The sequence below is a fragment of the Opisthocomus hoazin genome, chromosome 4 (genome assembly GCF_030867145.1).
Source record: "Opisthocomus hoazin isolate bOpiHoa1 chromosome 4, bOpiHoa1.hap1, whole genome shotgun sequence".
NCBI classification, from domain to species: Eukaryota; Metazoa; Chordata; class Aves; order Opisthocomiformes; family Opisthocomidae; genus Opisthocomus; species Opisthocomus hoazin.
Window position 1 is genome coordinate 16,720,201 of NC_134417.1, and position 14,635 is coordinate 16,734,835.

The 14,635-nt window shown below is 45.0% G+C and overlaps 1 protein-coding gene across 7 annotated transcripts in view; it reads right to left on the minus strand.

Moving 5' to 3' along the window:
- The window catches only part of LPP (LIM domain containing preferred translocation partner in lipoma), a 355,991-nt gene that overhangs the window by 16,634 nt on the left and 324,722 nt on the right, over positions 1 to 14,635 (minus strand). For all 7 annotated transcript variants that reach the window (XM_075418090.1, XM_075418094.1, XM_075418093.1 and 4 more), the window contains 2 exons: positions 3,459 to 3,637; positions 173 to 293 (listed from right to left, as the gene is read on the minus strand). In XM_075418090.1, coding sequence (XP_075274205.1) covers positions 173 to 293; positions 3,459 to 3,637 — 300 coding nt within the window. The remainder of the gene's footprint in view (positions 1 to 172; positions 294 to 3,458; positions 3,638 to 14,635) is intronic.

Sequence of the window (14,635 nt, forward strand, 5' to 3'; positions counted from 1 at the left end):
CATTTGCACTGATATAAATGATGAAAAATTCCTTGCATGCTGAAGTCAATAAAGTAATTTGATTGCAGAGCCAGTGTTACAATAGGGTATGCCTGTCTTGTGTATAACATGAGGTGGTGATGAAATTAAGCCAACTTTTGCTTTCTGTCCTTCATGCGATTAGAATACTAACCTCACATCGGTAGCACTGGACATGGAAGTCACGATCCAAGGCAACAATGCGTACAGTCTCCTCTTGTCCTGGGGCCGGCATGATGGGCTCCTTACACACTGAACATCTCGGTGCAAATTTCCTGAAGAAAGAAGAGATGGTCCCAGTCATTTTCAAACTCGGACCAAAGTTTTTTGTTAACTGCACCAGCAAGCCAGAGCTGTGTACATCTGTACAAACACGCCTCCATGTATGTACACACGTCACAGATTGTAGCTTTGCACAGCTGCCTCCTTAGAAAGAAGACAGGAAGGAGCACTTTAGTCTTACAATGCAATTTCAGGCTTGCAGGAAATTAAAAAGCACTTTGCAGACCATTGGGAGAGGACTTCAGGAATACCTGACAGGCAGCAAAGTGTATTCTGCTGGCCCTAATTAATAACTAAAGTGTCTGTTAAACGATCCACAAACATGACACCTATGCAATGCTGCAACTCTCAGGCTCAACCCCCAGCCTAACTCAAAGTCCACCCAAATCCTACGGTTAGAAAGATGACCAGGATCTACTTCAAGAGCATCTCTTGGGAAAAAAAAATAATCAAAATATCAAAATTTGGAGATTGGAACAAATAGGGAAAAAGTCTTAATAGAGTGGTAAAGATTTGCCACACACTACACTAATCTGTTGAGATTTATCCCATCCATTTTAAACTTCTGAGCCATCTTTCCCATTTATGTACACAGGAGCATGCCCCTGGCTGTGCTCACTCTCAAACAAGAAGCATCACGGCAATTCTGACTAGCTGCATTTTCTAACTAAAACTAACTCTCAGTTATCCATTAGTGGGTTGCCTGGGCTTGAAAGGGAACAGGTCTGATGCAGAGACACCAATGCTCTCTCTTCCACAGTCAGCCCAAGTTGGAGTTGTACAGTGACACGCACTGTGTGAAGGGACTGGCTTGGTCAGCTCAGGGATCAAGAGGAGCACAGACCTTTCTTTTTCCCCTTATATTGCGCACCGCATGCCCTTCTGGCTAATTCATATATGTTCTGTGTTAGCTCTTGTTTTGTTCCCCCCAGTTGCCTACAAGAAGTGGCCATTTCTGATCCCAGGCAGGTGGGGATGCCCGAGAACATTTAGCCTGCGGCGAATCATTATTTGCTGTTTTGGTTCAAAACCTATGGGTACCAATTCCCGGCTTGCAAATTCTGCTCACAAAAAAAAAAAACAACTTGTACCTACAGAATCTGCTGCCATGTAATGAGCGCTGGGGTCACAGGCTATGGAGTGACAGAGGGCAATGCTTATTGCAAACATCAGAACACAAGGAGATCAAAGGCCATTCTTTTCTGAAATGCCTAGGAAAGATTGACTGTGCCACCCAGCCTGTCGCATGAACCACCTCAGAATTAACTAGCTTCGAAAAGAAAGAAAGAAAAAAAAGAAAATCAATCTGTACTAGGAATAAAGAAAAATATTAATTTAACTGGCAGCAGATGAAAGATGTCTGTGTAGCTGTGATCTAAAGAAAAAATGAATTAAACAGTGGCTATAGCGAACACTCTGAAAAATAACTTAAATGGATCATGATATGACCAGAGCTGTAATCGCAGCTAATTATATGCTGCTTCATGCAGGCTCTTCCTTGTGCCATTTAGCTCAAATGTGGAGCTTAAAAATACTTCAATATTCCTCTGTCCAGGCCACTGTGGGTAATTCATTATGAGCCAAATATTAACTTCCAGGACCCAGAGATGACTCCTGCAGGGCCCAAGCTCAGGGGGTAGCAAAGTGACAGTCTGAGCATCAGGTACAGTATCCTTATCAAGAAGGATGTAGAAAATGTAGAGCACTCGACCTCCAGACCAGGAGATCTTGTTATCCCTCATCAATTGCAGGGAGGTTGGACTAGATGACCTTTAAAGGTCCCTTCCAACCCAAACTATTCTATGATTCTATGAATTAAAGCTGGGCTGGCTGAAGTGCTGCTAAATCTGTGGCTGGCCAAAGACATTGAGGGTCACATTAGATCTCGTGCTATTCCCATCATCTTCCCCTCAGTCTTTCACTCAGCAATTTTGTATCCTTTCCTCGGACTGACAGCCTCCCACTACCCACTCTCAGAGCCCCGAGGTCCACACCCAGTCACTGCCGAGGGACTTCAACATGGGACATCAGCTCATGTTCCGAACCTTTACTCCTGCAGACATGTGAGCCCTTGGCCCTTGGGGCTTAGGTAAAGAGCAGTCTCCAAACTGGAAGTGGGTGTGAGGAAAACCCTTCAGGAGCCTGAGCAGTGTGTAAGCCTTCTGTTGGGACTATGCTCGGGACCAAATTTTACCTCATACACAACTACTGGCACAGAAAAGCAAGGCAACACAGCAGCTGCCAATTAACCCAGCCTATCTGAGCTGCAGGGAACATCCTCATGTTGAATTTTAACATGCCAGTTGATGGTGGCTGCTTCCCTTTCTGTCAAGTCAGCCTGCTTCTTTGAGCTTTCAGGCCCACACACTGATGTCACAAGGCTCTAATTAAGTCTACCCTCTTAGACTTAAGAGATAAATGGCTGAGATGTAAACTCACATTTGTCAGTATTGATTTCCTCTTTTAATTGAGGGATGTAATGTGCCTGTCTTTTCCATACAGGGGAAACATTTGTGCTCTGATTATATCTACCTGTCTTCCCTAGATTAGTTGTGATGATGGGGGTGGTATCATGGCAGTGACAGAAACTACTTGCTACTATACCTTTCAACTTACTTTAAATAGCAGTTTCACTATAAATTATTACCAGGGCCATACTTTTAACAGCTTTAAAAAGCTAATTAGCAACTAGAAACACGAGGAGCTGTGAGCATCCTGTGGCCACCTAGATCCCTCTAGCTGGTAAGCAAACACCTGCAGAGTGCAACAGTACAGGACCTCTCTTAATTGCTCGGTGGAAGTCGGGGGAGATGCTGATGTGGAAGCGCATGTACAGACAGTGAGGAGAAACGTGAACATGTTGAGTGCAGGGGAAGGTGAGGGGAACGCAGAGCATTTAAAACAGAGGAACACAAAAGATTATGTACAAATTCAGATCTAAGCAAAACCGTGATCAAGCAGCACTGGTTCCTAACCAATTAATCTTGTATGCCACGGTGCGTCTGCTTGAAGCAAAGCTCTGCCTACTATTTAAGAGCCTTGGGAGGAAGTGGCGTAGGGTTCAGATCTTTCTGGACATTCAGAAGTAAAAAGGAGGATTTTTAGGGACAAGAGAGAAAGTCAATGAGCAAAGCCACTGAGAGTAGCTTGGGCCATACTTATGGAAATCCTCGATGCAGTGGATGTTCCCACCAGCATCCACGGTGAAGGGGATCCCGTCCAGGCTGCGATGGCACATCACACAGGTGAAACAGTGGGGATGGTAGGCCTTCCCGGTAGCTCGGAGGATCCTTTCCATGATGGGCTTTGCACAGACGCTGCATTGCTCCAGTGTGTTCTGCAAACAAAACACACACAACAGATGTGAGCACAATCTCAGGAGGACATTTACACAGAATCATAGAATGATAAGGGCTTGAAGGGACCTCTCGGGATCATCTAGTCCAACCCCCCCGCTAAAGCAGGGTCACCTACAGCAGGCTCTGCAGGACCGCATCCAGGTGGGTGTTGAATATCTCCAGAGAAGGAGAATTCACAACCTCTCTGGGCAACCTGTTCCAGTGCTCCGTCACCCTCAAAGTTCTTGCTCATGTTCAGCTGGAACTTCCTCTGCTTCAGTTTGTGCCCATTGCCCCTTTTCCTGTCACTGGGCACCACTGAAAAGAGTCTAGCTCCATCCTCTTGACACTCACCCTGAAAATATCTATAAGCATTTAAGATCCCCTCTCAGCCTTCTCTTCTTCAGGCTAAACAAGCCCAGCTCCCTCAGCTTTTCCTCACAGGAGAGATGCTCCAGTCCCCTCATCACCCTCACAGCCCTCTGCTGGACTCTCTCCAGTAGCTCCTCATCTTTCTTGAGCTGGGGAGCCCAGAACTGGACAGAGTACTCCAGATGGGGCCTCACTAGGGCTGAGTAGAGAGGGACGAGAACCTCCCTCGACCTGCTGGCCACACTCCTCCTCATGCATCCCAGGATCCCATTAGCTTTCTTGGCAGCCAGGGCACACTGCTGGCTCATGGTCAACTTGTTGTCCACCAGCACTCCCAGGTGTCTCTCCACAGAGCTGCTCTCCACCAGTTCAGCCCCAACCCCATACTGGTGCATGGGGTTAGTCCTCCCCAGGTGCAGGACCCTGCACTTGCCCTTGCTGAACTTCATCAGGTTCCTCTGCACCCAGCTCTCCAGCAAAGATCAAAATAGATCATACTGACCTTTTAAAAAGGTCATCTGGGTTGGAGGCTGCTGCTGGTCTACTTAGAAGCTTTAGGTACTTTCCTTTCATTTCTTCTAGGCAAATGCAGTACAGTCAACAAAGGGTATGATAACAGTGCAGGGCCTGGGTCAGGTCTTTAGTCTAGTGTGGGAACACAAACCAGAGCCTTCTCTCAGCAGCTCTGACAAGCGATCAGAGATGGGCCATCAGTGGGTGTGTCTGAGACATTGCAGCTTCTGTAGCCAAGAGCACACGGAGTTTTGCAGCCTGCACTCCTGGGTTTTTGCCTCCGGACTGCCCAGTCTGAATGACCTTTTGCAGCTGAACTGATTAGAGACAATCTCCATAGTGTGCAGTGCAAAGCTGAAGCGCAAACTCCTGGGGCTACACAGAGATCCCCTAACCAACACAGCTCCCATAAAGGATCTTTATCTGCCTTGTAAGAAAATCTCAATCTTCCTCTCCCACCACAGAGACTACTGTTGAGTCTGGAGCGAGAACAAAGCAGTGTCTGCAATGAAAGCATCGCAAGGACAGGAGTTCAGGATGACTGAAACTGTTCATCTATCTCCAGCCCACGACGTTTGAGATAATGACTGTGAAATGCCAGCTCTAAGGCCATGCTCCTTGCCACACAGGTTTTACATACTGGCCTGCTCCTGAAGTGCTGGAGCCGAAAAACCCCGCCTTTCAAGTGGGGTCCATTGAATGATTCATTTCATATCAACCCTCACTCATCCTTGCAGTCAGGTATAGGAACAACAACATAATTTTGCTTCAGATGGTTGTCTGTGAGGCATACCAGCTGACACCAACTGCGCAACTTACCCTTTCAAACTAAGCACCTTAAAAGACACATGCCATGAATGGAGGATGCAACCCACACAGACGGAGGCACACAATAAATCTGTGGCAATGATTTGGGTTATTTTATGGACTTTTGGAAAGAAAATTTTACCTACTACTCTTGCTTGATGCATCTGGTGTTATCAAATAACGTTATGCTGCACGTGGGTCAGGGCAATCCCAAACACAAGTACAGGCTGGGCGGAGAGTGGCTTGAGAGCAGCCCTGAGGAGAAGGATTTGGGGGTGCTGGTGGATGAGAAGCTCAACATGAGCCGGCAATGTGTGCTTTGCAGAAGCCAACCGTATCCTGGGCTGCATCAAGAGAAGCATGGCCAGCAGGTTGAGGGAAGGGATTCTCCCCTTTACTCCGCTCTCGTTGAGACCCCACCGGGAGTACTGCATCCAGCTTTGGAGCCCCCAGCGTAAGAAGGACATGGATGTGTTGGAGCAGGTCCAGAGGAGGGCCACGAAGACGATCAGAGGGATGGAGTACCTCTCCTATGAGGACAGGCTAAGAGAGTTGGGGCTGTTCAGCCTGAAGAAGAACAGGCTCTGGGGTGACCTTAGAGCAGCCTTCCAGTACCTGAAGGGGGCCTACAGGAAGGATGGAGAGGGGCTTTTCACAAGGGTGTGTAGTGATAGGACAAGGGGGAACGGCTGTAAACTACAAGAGGGCAGATTTAGATTAGATATTAGGAAGAAATTCTTCACCATGAGGGTGGTGAAATACTGTAACAGGTTGCCCAGAGAAACTGTGGATGCCGCCTCCCTGGAAGTGTTCAAGGCCAGGTTGGATGGAGCTCTGAGCAGCCTGGTCTGGTGGAAGACGTCCCTGCTCATGCAAGGGGGGTTGGAACTAGATGATCTTTAAGGTCCATTACAACCCTTACCATTCTATGATTCTGTGTTTGAATCTTTGATGAGTAGAAAGTCTGATTACAACATGGATTATGATTAAGATAGACAGAAATAAGGAGAGAGGAAAAAAAGAAAGGAAAAAACCTAATAGAACAGAAATATAAAAAGCCGCTGAAAGGCAGACCATGTTGACAAACACAGGAAGGCTAAAGTTCTTCTGCTTCCTCATGCAACAAAATTCCCAGGGAAAGTAGTGCTTTGACTGACCACATTGTTATTGCTTCTTTGAGCCAATATTCTCAGGGGCAAGATCCAGCCCTTACATGTGCAGCCAAAATGTACTGTCAGGAGATGAATCACCCAGGAGTTCAGAGAGGTTACTTCTACACTCACGTGTTTGCTATCGGACATTATCTCTGGGCTGCAAATCATTTGTAAGATACAAACATAGAAATACACAGGTTCATATTTGAAGATCAAAAGGATTGTTTTTGGAAAGGTCAATATGAAAAGTCCTGAATTGCAACCCATATGAGAACTGCCTAACACATTTGTAAAGACAGCACAGCCAGACTAGCGTTGGTTTCAGGCTGGATTTTGCTCTATGCCTTGTAATAATGGGCAGGAAAGAATTATTGCTGGCCTTTCTGTCTGGTTGCTGTCACCATCATCATCATTATAACAGTAGCTGGTATGCCAGAAAAAGCAAGGTCAATAATTTTCTCCTTGGAGAAATAATCTGGCAAATTTACCATTTTGCTTTGCATAAGCAGATCACATCATTTCAGTCCATATCCATCCTGTCCTCTGTACCGCCAAGGAAGGAATCCAGCATACCTGCAGATACTGATGGAAGATTGTGCCACTCATAAGGCGTTTGCTATGACAGCTGAATATGTGCAGGTACAGAGCATTTGCCTCATCAAGTCACTGCTTGCTTTGTTTCCAACAGCTGCCAACAACGGAGGCCAAGGTATAAGAACAGGGCAAGCAAAACACAGCAGTTCCTTCGGATATGCTCCCAGCCTCCAGCAATTTCTGGCTCAGGGACTTCCTGAGCTAGAGCTCGTCTCCTCTGTACTACACCTCAAGCTGATGTTTCTCCCATGAACTCTCCCGATCACTTTTTTAATTCAGGTAAACTGAGCACTCACAACACAGCCAGGAGTTTAGGAGCTTCACGGCTTACCTACACGTTGGGTCTGACCTGCTAAGCACTTCCCCTGGTCTGCTACCACTGCCCACGTAACAGTGCTCCAGACCACAACACCGAGCACAGCCTACCTGGGACTGTGAACAGAGCAGAAACCTGCAGCTACAATCCACCCTGCAAAGGGATTTACCACCAAACAGCCAGGCCTGGAAATGCTCTCACTATGGATCTGACAGAATTGCTACTCACATGTTTCTGACAGAGTTTAAGACCAAAAAAGATCATTACAACCATCTTGTCTGACATCTCACATTAACACTGGCTTTGGTGGAAGATTTGCAGTGAGCAGGACAGCAGGTAATCACTCTTATGGATTCTGCCTTCAGAAAACACGTCTTCTGCTCCCAAATCTCAGCTCAGTCACACTGACCTTCTCGCAGCTAAGACAGACAAGCGTTTTAAATTAACCAGCTCCTGATTAAACCTCTACAACCTGAAAATCAGACCCGAGAAATTTATTCTTTTCATCCTTCCAAGTCTGTACCAGTGAGGAAAAACAAAGTCATTAATTGCAGACTCCAGCTCACTCCCTGTCTGGGAGTATATTTGCTTAAGCCTCTTTCCTTGCTAGAACCCTGGCTCAGACCCTTCTCTTCGAGGTGCTACCAGAAGATGCCAAAGGGAAAGCTCCTTTGATTCATACCCATTTGACATCAGGTGGCTGTAAGGCAGGATTTGGCCTGTAGAGCTAACAGGATTTTCTTTGATTCTCTAATCAGGTTATCCCACATGTCTAAGTGCTGCCCCAGCAGCTAACAACCTGCACAAAGGTATTTCTGCACACTATGGGAATGGCAACCCTGTAGGATGGTAAATTTGGCTTCTTGATTTTGATCTCTTTCACAGTTTAGCTAACTCCGCTAGCACCTCCTGGAGCTTTCAGACCTTCAGAAAGCCAAACAAGATGAAGAAAAAAAAAACAACCCAAAACCTAACAGCCCTACTTTTCTTCTTTTCTCCTAAGATGCCATTGCCAGCCCTCTCTGTAATCAACAGGTAGAGCTGAGTGCATCTGATGAGCTACACAGATGACCAAAGCAAGACACAGGAAAGAAAGATAAGAACAGGTAGGAACATCAGACCCAGGGGCTGTGGTCAAATTCATGTCATAAGAATATGGACCACAAATCCATCACGGGCTGAGGGGAAAGTTTACCACCCTTTTCCCATATTTTTGACTAAGAGGCAGGGAGTGCCCTTCTCTTTTAGAGACACTTGTGTCTCCAAACCCAACTAATTTTGGGGGTTTGAAAAGGAGGGGGAAGGAACGATCCACTTCTAAGTGGAAGGTTGCCCCAGTGTTAAAGGCTGAATCTTGGTCCACATCTTGAAGGCACAACTTCTTATCCACGACAAAGAGAAAGACTCTCACCTGGGGAAAATAATGCACCCCAATATACCAGTACGAAAAATAACTCCAAGCAAAGATACACTAAAACACAAGCAAAGAACTGAAATGACCAGGACATCAAGCACCAGCTTGCAAGTAAAAACCAGAAGACTTAAATGCGTACAGCATAATCAGCAGCAAAGTGGGAAGAAACTGCTTGGGAACAAGTACCTGATAGCATATGGTTGGGGGAGTTGTCTGAGGGCCTCCCTACAGCAACACTCAGCCCTTCAGAAGCCACTGAAGCCAAAGGGAGTTGCTCTGCAGATGTTAAGGTTTAAATACGGGACACAAAGTGAAAATCCAAACTGCTGGGAAAGACTTCTGGCACGCAAGAACCATTGAAGACTGCAAATTGGAAGTGGCTGAATTGCCTTCTGAAAACTTCACATCCCAGGTTGAAAGGGCTTCGAGGACCAGAGGTGCAGTGACAGCCTGTGGGCTGCAGCTCATCCTGCTTCCCTAACGCTGCAGGTTATAACCCCTCATAACCAAATTTGGGACGACAGCAGTAACTTGCAATATGGTGCGGCACAAGGACCCTCCCACAATGACCTAGCAAAGAATGCAGAAGAAAAGCCACACAGAGATTAGTCATTGCTTCTTATGTATTGGCAACTCATCCAGAGCTTTAATGAACATAAATAATCTCTCCTGTGCTCTGAGCAGCAGACCGAGGAGAGCTCCTGTACGGGAACGTGAGCATGGTATAGCTTATTCTGCTGGGAGAGGGAAGCTGCTGGAATAAGCTACATTGGCAACTCGTGCACAGGGACACCAACTCACTTTCTGTGAGCGCTGCAGAAGAAATACGTTTTTTTGGAGTGACTGCGCAGAGGAGATGGTATTAGCTGCGGGAATCAAAAGTGACTGTTGTGCTAAAAACAGGCACACGGTCAACTACCGTAGTTGAACTGTAACTTAGTAAAGTGCGGTAAGTGAATTGCTTTAAGTCTTGTGACTCCTTCCTTCATTTCCTCAGACTGCGAGGAGAGCAGAGAAGGAGACATTTTCCCCTTTGTGGGGTAATTTTTGAGGCTTGAAAATGTTTCCATACTTAAGTGAAGACAGAACACTTCAATCTCAAGAAGTCTGGTGAATTTATAAACCCCAAATTAGATCAGGTCAATTGAAACGCTGCACTTCAAATAATTTCAAATGGTTTCATTTAGGTTTTGGGCCTGCAAGTATATAGTTGGATTACAAATTAAATATAAAGCAGACATTGGTGGAGGGGTTAAGTGTCAAGATGTAATTTCAACACTTTCAAAATCTTTTTTTTGGCATTATTTCTAGAAAAGGAAAATCCAAGACCCGATTTTGCCCCCGTAAAATCCCCAGCCATCCCCAACTGCTGTCTCCACAGATGGGTATTGGCATCCCTGCAACATCACCAGCATGATGTGGGTCTGAGCTGCGCATACAGCTGCCAACTGCACAATGTAGACTCAGGCCCTGGAGGTTGCTGTATTCAGTGGCTTTCAAATAGTTCTTCCATTCGGCTCAGTTTTTAGTGGCTTTCCCAGCACAGTAGCAATACCACAGCTGGCATGCTTCCCCTCTGCTGGAATCTGCTTTTCTTGTCAGGAAAACCTAATTCAGCTTTGTATTTTTGGACTCGGAGCAGCTGGAGGTGAATCTGGCAGTCTCTTCCCAGCATACAGGGTGAAAGAGTCCCTTCCCCTTGCCCTGTGACTGAGAAAGACTATTTTATGGCTTATGTTAGTAGCAAATATGACAATGACATGCAATTGAGTCCACAAATGTGCAGTAACATAAAGGCCATGATGAAAATGGAACAGGGCTTGAGAAACGCTTCACAAATGATATGCAGATGTGACAATAGGCTCTACAGTGAGAAGAGGAAGGAGCTCCATTTGCTTATTCCTTAACATAGCTGCCTTACCAAGTGAAGGCAAAGGGATGGCTTTGCCATTGTCTGAGCATACCAAAGGATGGAGAAACCTAGAGAAGGCTGCTGGATCTGGCAGGCACACAAGCTGGCCAGACTACCTGGAGAAAGGTACACATTTTTAATGGTGAACATAATTAATGTCTGGAACAGCACAGGCAGGGACAGAGTGACTTCTGTCTTGCTCAGTGCCAGTTTAGATAAGACCCACATCCATCTCTAGTACCACCAAGAGTGATGAAGTAACATCAGGGTTAAATGATTTGCTCTGCACTAGGCACAATGTCCAACCACAATCACACTGACTCCTTCCAGCTAAAAATCCACAAGAAGCCTGATGTTGGAAATTACTTAACCACTTTCTGGCACCCAAAGCTACTCATCTTCTGTACATTCCTTGCACTGACAACACTGAGATCTTTGTCACTTTAAAACAGTAGCGCTTACAAATGTAACAAATGAGGGATTCGTTCTCTAAACTGGCGGGCTGGAAGATAAAATGCCTGGATTTTACTTCTGGCTTTTCAACCAAGTAACTCTCAGAGGCAAAGCACTCCTATGCTCTGTGCCTCAATTTGCCTGTAAATAAAATGTCTGTAAAAGTTGCATATTCCAGTGAAAAACCGGATGCTATTAGGTTCGATAAATACTTGTAAAGTAGTTTGTGTGCCCAAATGGTTACTTTATGGAAACAAAGTATTTTTAACCGCAACAACTCCAGGATTCTTATCTATAACAACTGCACACACCTCAAAAGTCAACAAGGTCTGACTTTGGGAGGTGCAGCACTGGGGAACAGCATCTGAGCTGTTACTTGGAGTACTCCAGTGTGATTACAGCAATTTGCAACAGAAAATTTAACACCCGGGAAATGCTCCCCACTCACAGGTGACTTAAAAAAGCATGGAGAATAAAAAAAGTCTACACCTATAATATTTTTTCAACAACACTAATTGTAGTTGCACATAATACTACAGTAAGCCAAGCAATTGAAAGCATCTTTAGCAACTACTACATAAAAGGACATTTCTATTTATCTTGGTAATTGGCTTCTGTCCCTTCAGTAATTTTCATTCTGGTGGACGTGCACTTCCAAACCTCTCACATCTTGTCTACTGACACCAAAAAGGAGGAGCTGCACGTTCCCCACAGAACCAAAACAGTGCATGGTGTGTGTTGGCACAGGCAGCTCACGCTTGCTGTTAGCATTGCTGAGCACGCTGCACAGCAGGTACGAACTCCAGTGTAACTGTGTGAAGTCGGTCACACTACGCCAGGACTGCACCTGGTCCACAAAACATCCCACCACTAAGCTGGGGCAGGCTGTTCGACCGCTGGAGAGGTGAGCACCCGTCAAGCACAGCAGCACCAGCAGAGCACAGGAGATGAGCCTGCCTCGGCAGGGAGGGATGATCTGATAAGACAGTTTCCATCTCGGATGTCTTCAATCCGAGGGGAACTTAAGCTCACGACCAGACATTTGGCCTCTGTTCCAAACCATTGCATAATACAATGCCCAGTGCGCGATGCTGATTTTCAGCGATATCTAATTTGAAGGAAATCCCTCAGAATCCTTCCCTGACTGCCAGAGGTAAACAGTTTGTTTAGGGCTTCTGCAGCTCAGGCAAACTGGCACAAAGCTACCCGCGTTGCACAATGGCGGCCACACCTCAGAATATTAGCATTGCTTCATACCACTGAAGTCGCTACCTAAAGATAAATCATCTGCTGGCTTTGCTGACTGCATAAAAGACAGGTTCAAGGATTTGTTGGGACTCTTTCCTTCCACTTGAGTGAACCTTGGTATTTTTAGAAACTATGATATTCTATTAGCTTTGCTCCTAAGGGACAGGGGGAATACATTGCAGGTTTTGATAGCCTGCACGTTTACCTGTTATTAACACCCACATGTCAGGTGAGAGCACCTACAAACCATAATCATAACTCAGGGCTCTGCTGTGCAAAGTGCTCTGGGGGATAAAGCAAAGCTGTTCCCTATGCCCCAACGCTTCCAGTCTTTGTGTTATAGACGTCGTACTGCTTGCCTTACAAGTTCTCACCATCAAATCCATCTGTCACCTCAACACATGATGTGCCTGATCTCGTACGCCTGGCAGTTTTGCCTAAATAAGGACCGAAAGATCTGTCCTGTTGTGATTACTTTCTGCACAGGCAGCAGAATTGTTTGCCACATCACCCAGCTGCATACAGCGAGCAGATACGCTCTGCTCCTTGTTTAGATACAATTGTGGACAACACAGAGATTTCAAGCTTAATTAGCAACGCCAAGGAAGCTGTTAGAGAGGCATTTCAAACAGCTTGCAGTTTAAACTGATCAGAACTTTATGAAAACAAAACAAAATTGTGTAGCAAATTGTTAGGCTAAAATTCAAGTCAAACTGAACCGCATCAAAGGAAATACAAAGAAGTGACTATCGGCAAGAAGCAGGCTTTTTTCTTTTCTTTTGGTAGAGAATTTAATTTCATAGCCTTTAATAAACATGATGCTCCAATCCAAGCTTGCCACTCTGGCAAAGAGCTTAACCAAAATAACACTGGAACTCATAGCTGGCAGACTGAAGACACTATAAATTCATCAACTCTGGGCAGTATACAAGAAAAAAAAAATCCAAAATTCCTTTCAATTTTCCTGTTTTAGAATTTTGATGCAACTGACCATTGACATGGAAATGTTATCTTGACCTTAACTGCTGACTCGTAGAGGAAAAAATTACTGACTCTGTGACATTTAGGTGGTTATTTATAGTTCCCCTCACCCTCCTCTTTCTCAGTATTTTTGCATTAGAAATGAATTCTCGCCTGCCATGTTTTTCTGAAGGACTGTCTGAGCAGTTCAGAATTTGTGACATAAAGCCATCAAGAAAATGGAATCTTGTTGACTAACACAGAAATCAAATTTTGGTTGGAAACTCTGTCAACAAATTAGCATCCAGCAAAGATTAGGGTTTTTTTTTGGCTACAGACTGAACATCACCAGCCTCTTAACTACAACCTGTTTAAAGCTGGCATTTTATGCCTCTTGCGCTCTCCAAGAGAGATTTCCTAGAGAAACCAAGGGAAAAGACAGAGGTACTACTTGAGAGTCCGGGTACCTCTAAAGTTTGTACAAAAAAAAAAAAAAAAAAAAAGCAGAATCCTTTCCCTTCACTCTTTGAGAATAAAAATAACCTCACCTCTAAGCCCCAAGGAAAGTCACACAACCCATTTCCCCCCAGTTATTTCAAGTAACAGATAAGGGCATCTCTAAGTTGCTGCTAATAGCTACCAAAAGTTAAATATTTCAGCTGAGTATTAGTTTAACAGCTCCCCCTTACCACCTCAATTGCTCAAGCAAAGAGAAGGGAAAGCTTCTCCTGAATTGCTCATAAAAATCACAAGAGAAAGTCCTGTTTTCTAGTGGGAGAGCACTGGAAATTAAGGATGTCTGGCTTCTGTCCCTGGGTTCACCAGTGACTCTGAGTTTCATTTCATTATTTTCCACCTCTGTGCTTCACATTATCTGTGCAGTACATTTAGTAAGCTACTGGGAGGCCTGTGATGCTCTGACAGAACTCATATCTTTATTACGAACATCAAAGTTTACACCTAGAACCACGAAGAAATAAACAACTCCCTAAACCAATCCAAACCAAAAAACAAGCAAGAAGGTAATGACATTTTGCACTGAATTTTACAGAGCTTTCACTCAAACATCTTTTAAGCGCAAGATAATTTTTCAGTGTATACGTGAAAGTTGTGAAATACAGGTCATGGCAACAGTTCAGCACAAAAGTAGCTGCTTTTAACAAATAATGTAATCCAGTATAAAGCTTGGGAATAAAACAAACCCCAAACTCTCACAGCACTTGGATGCTGCTGCTACCTAAACTGACACTGAGA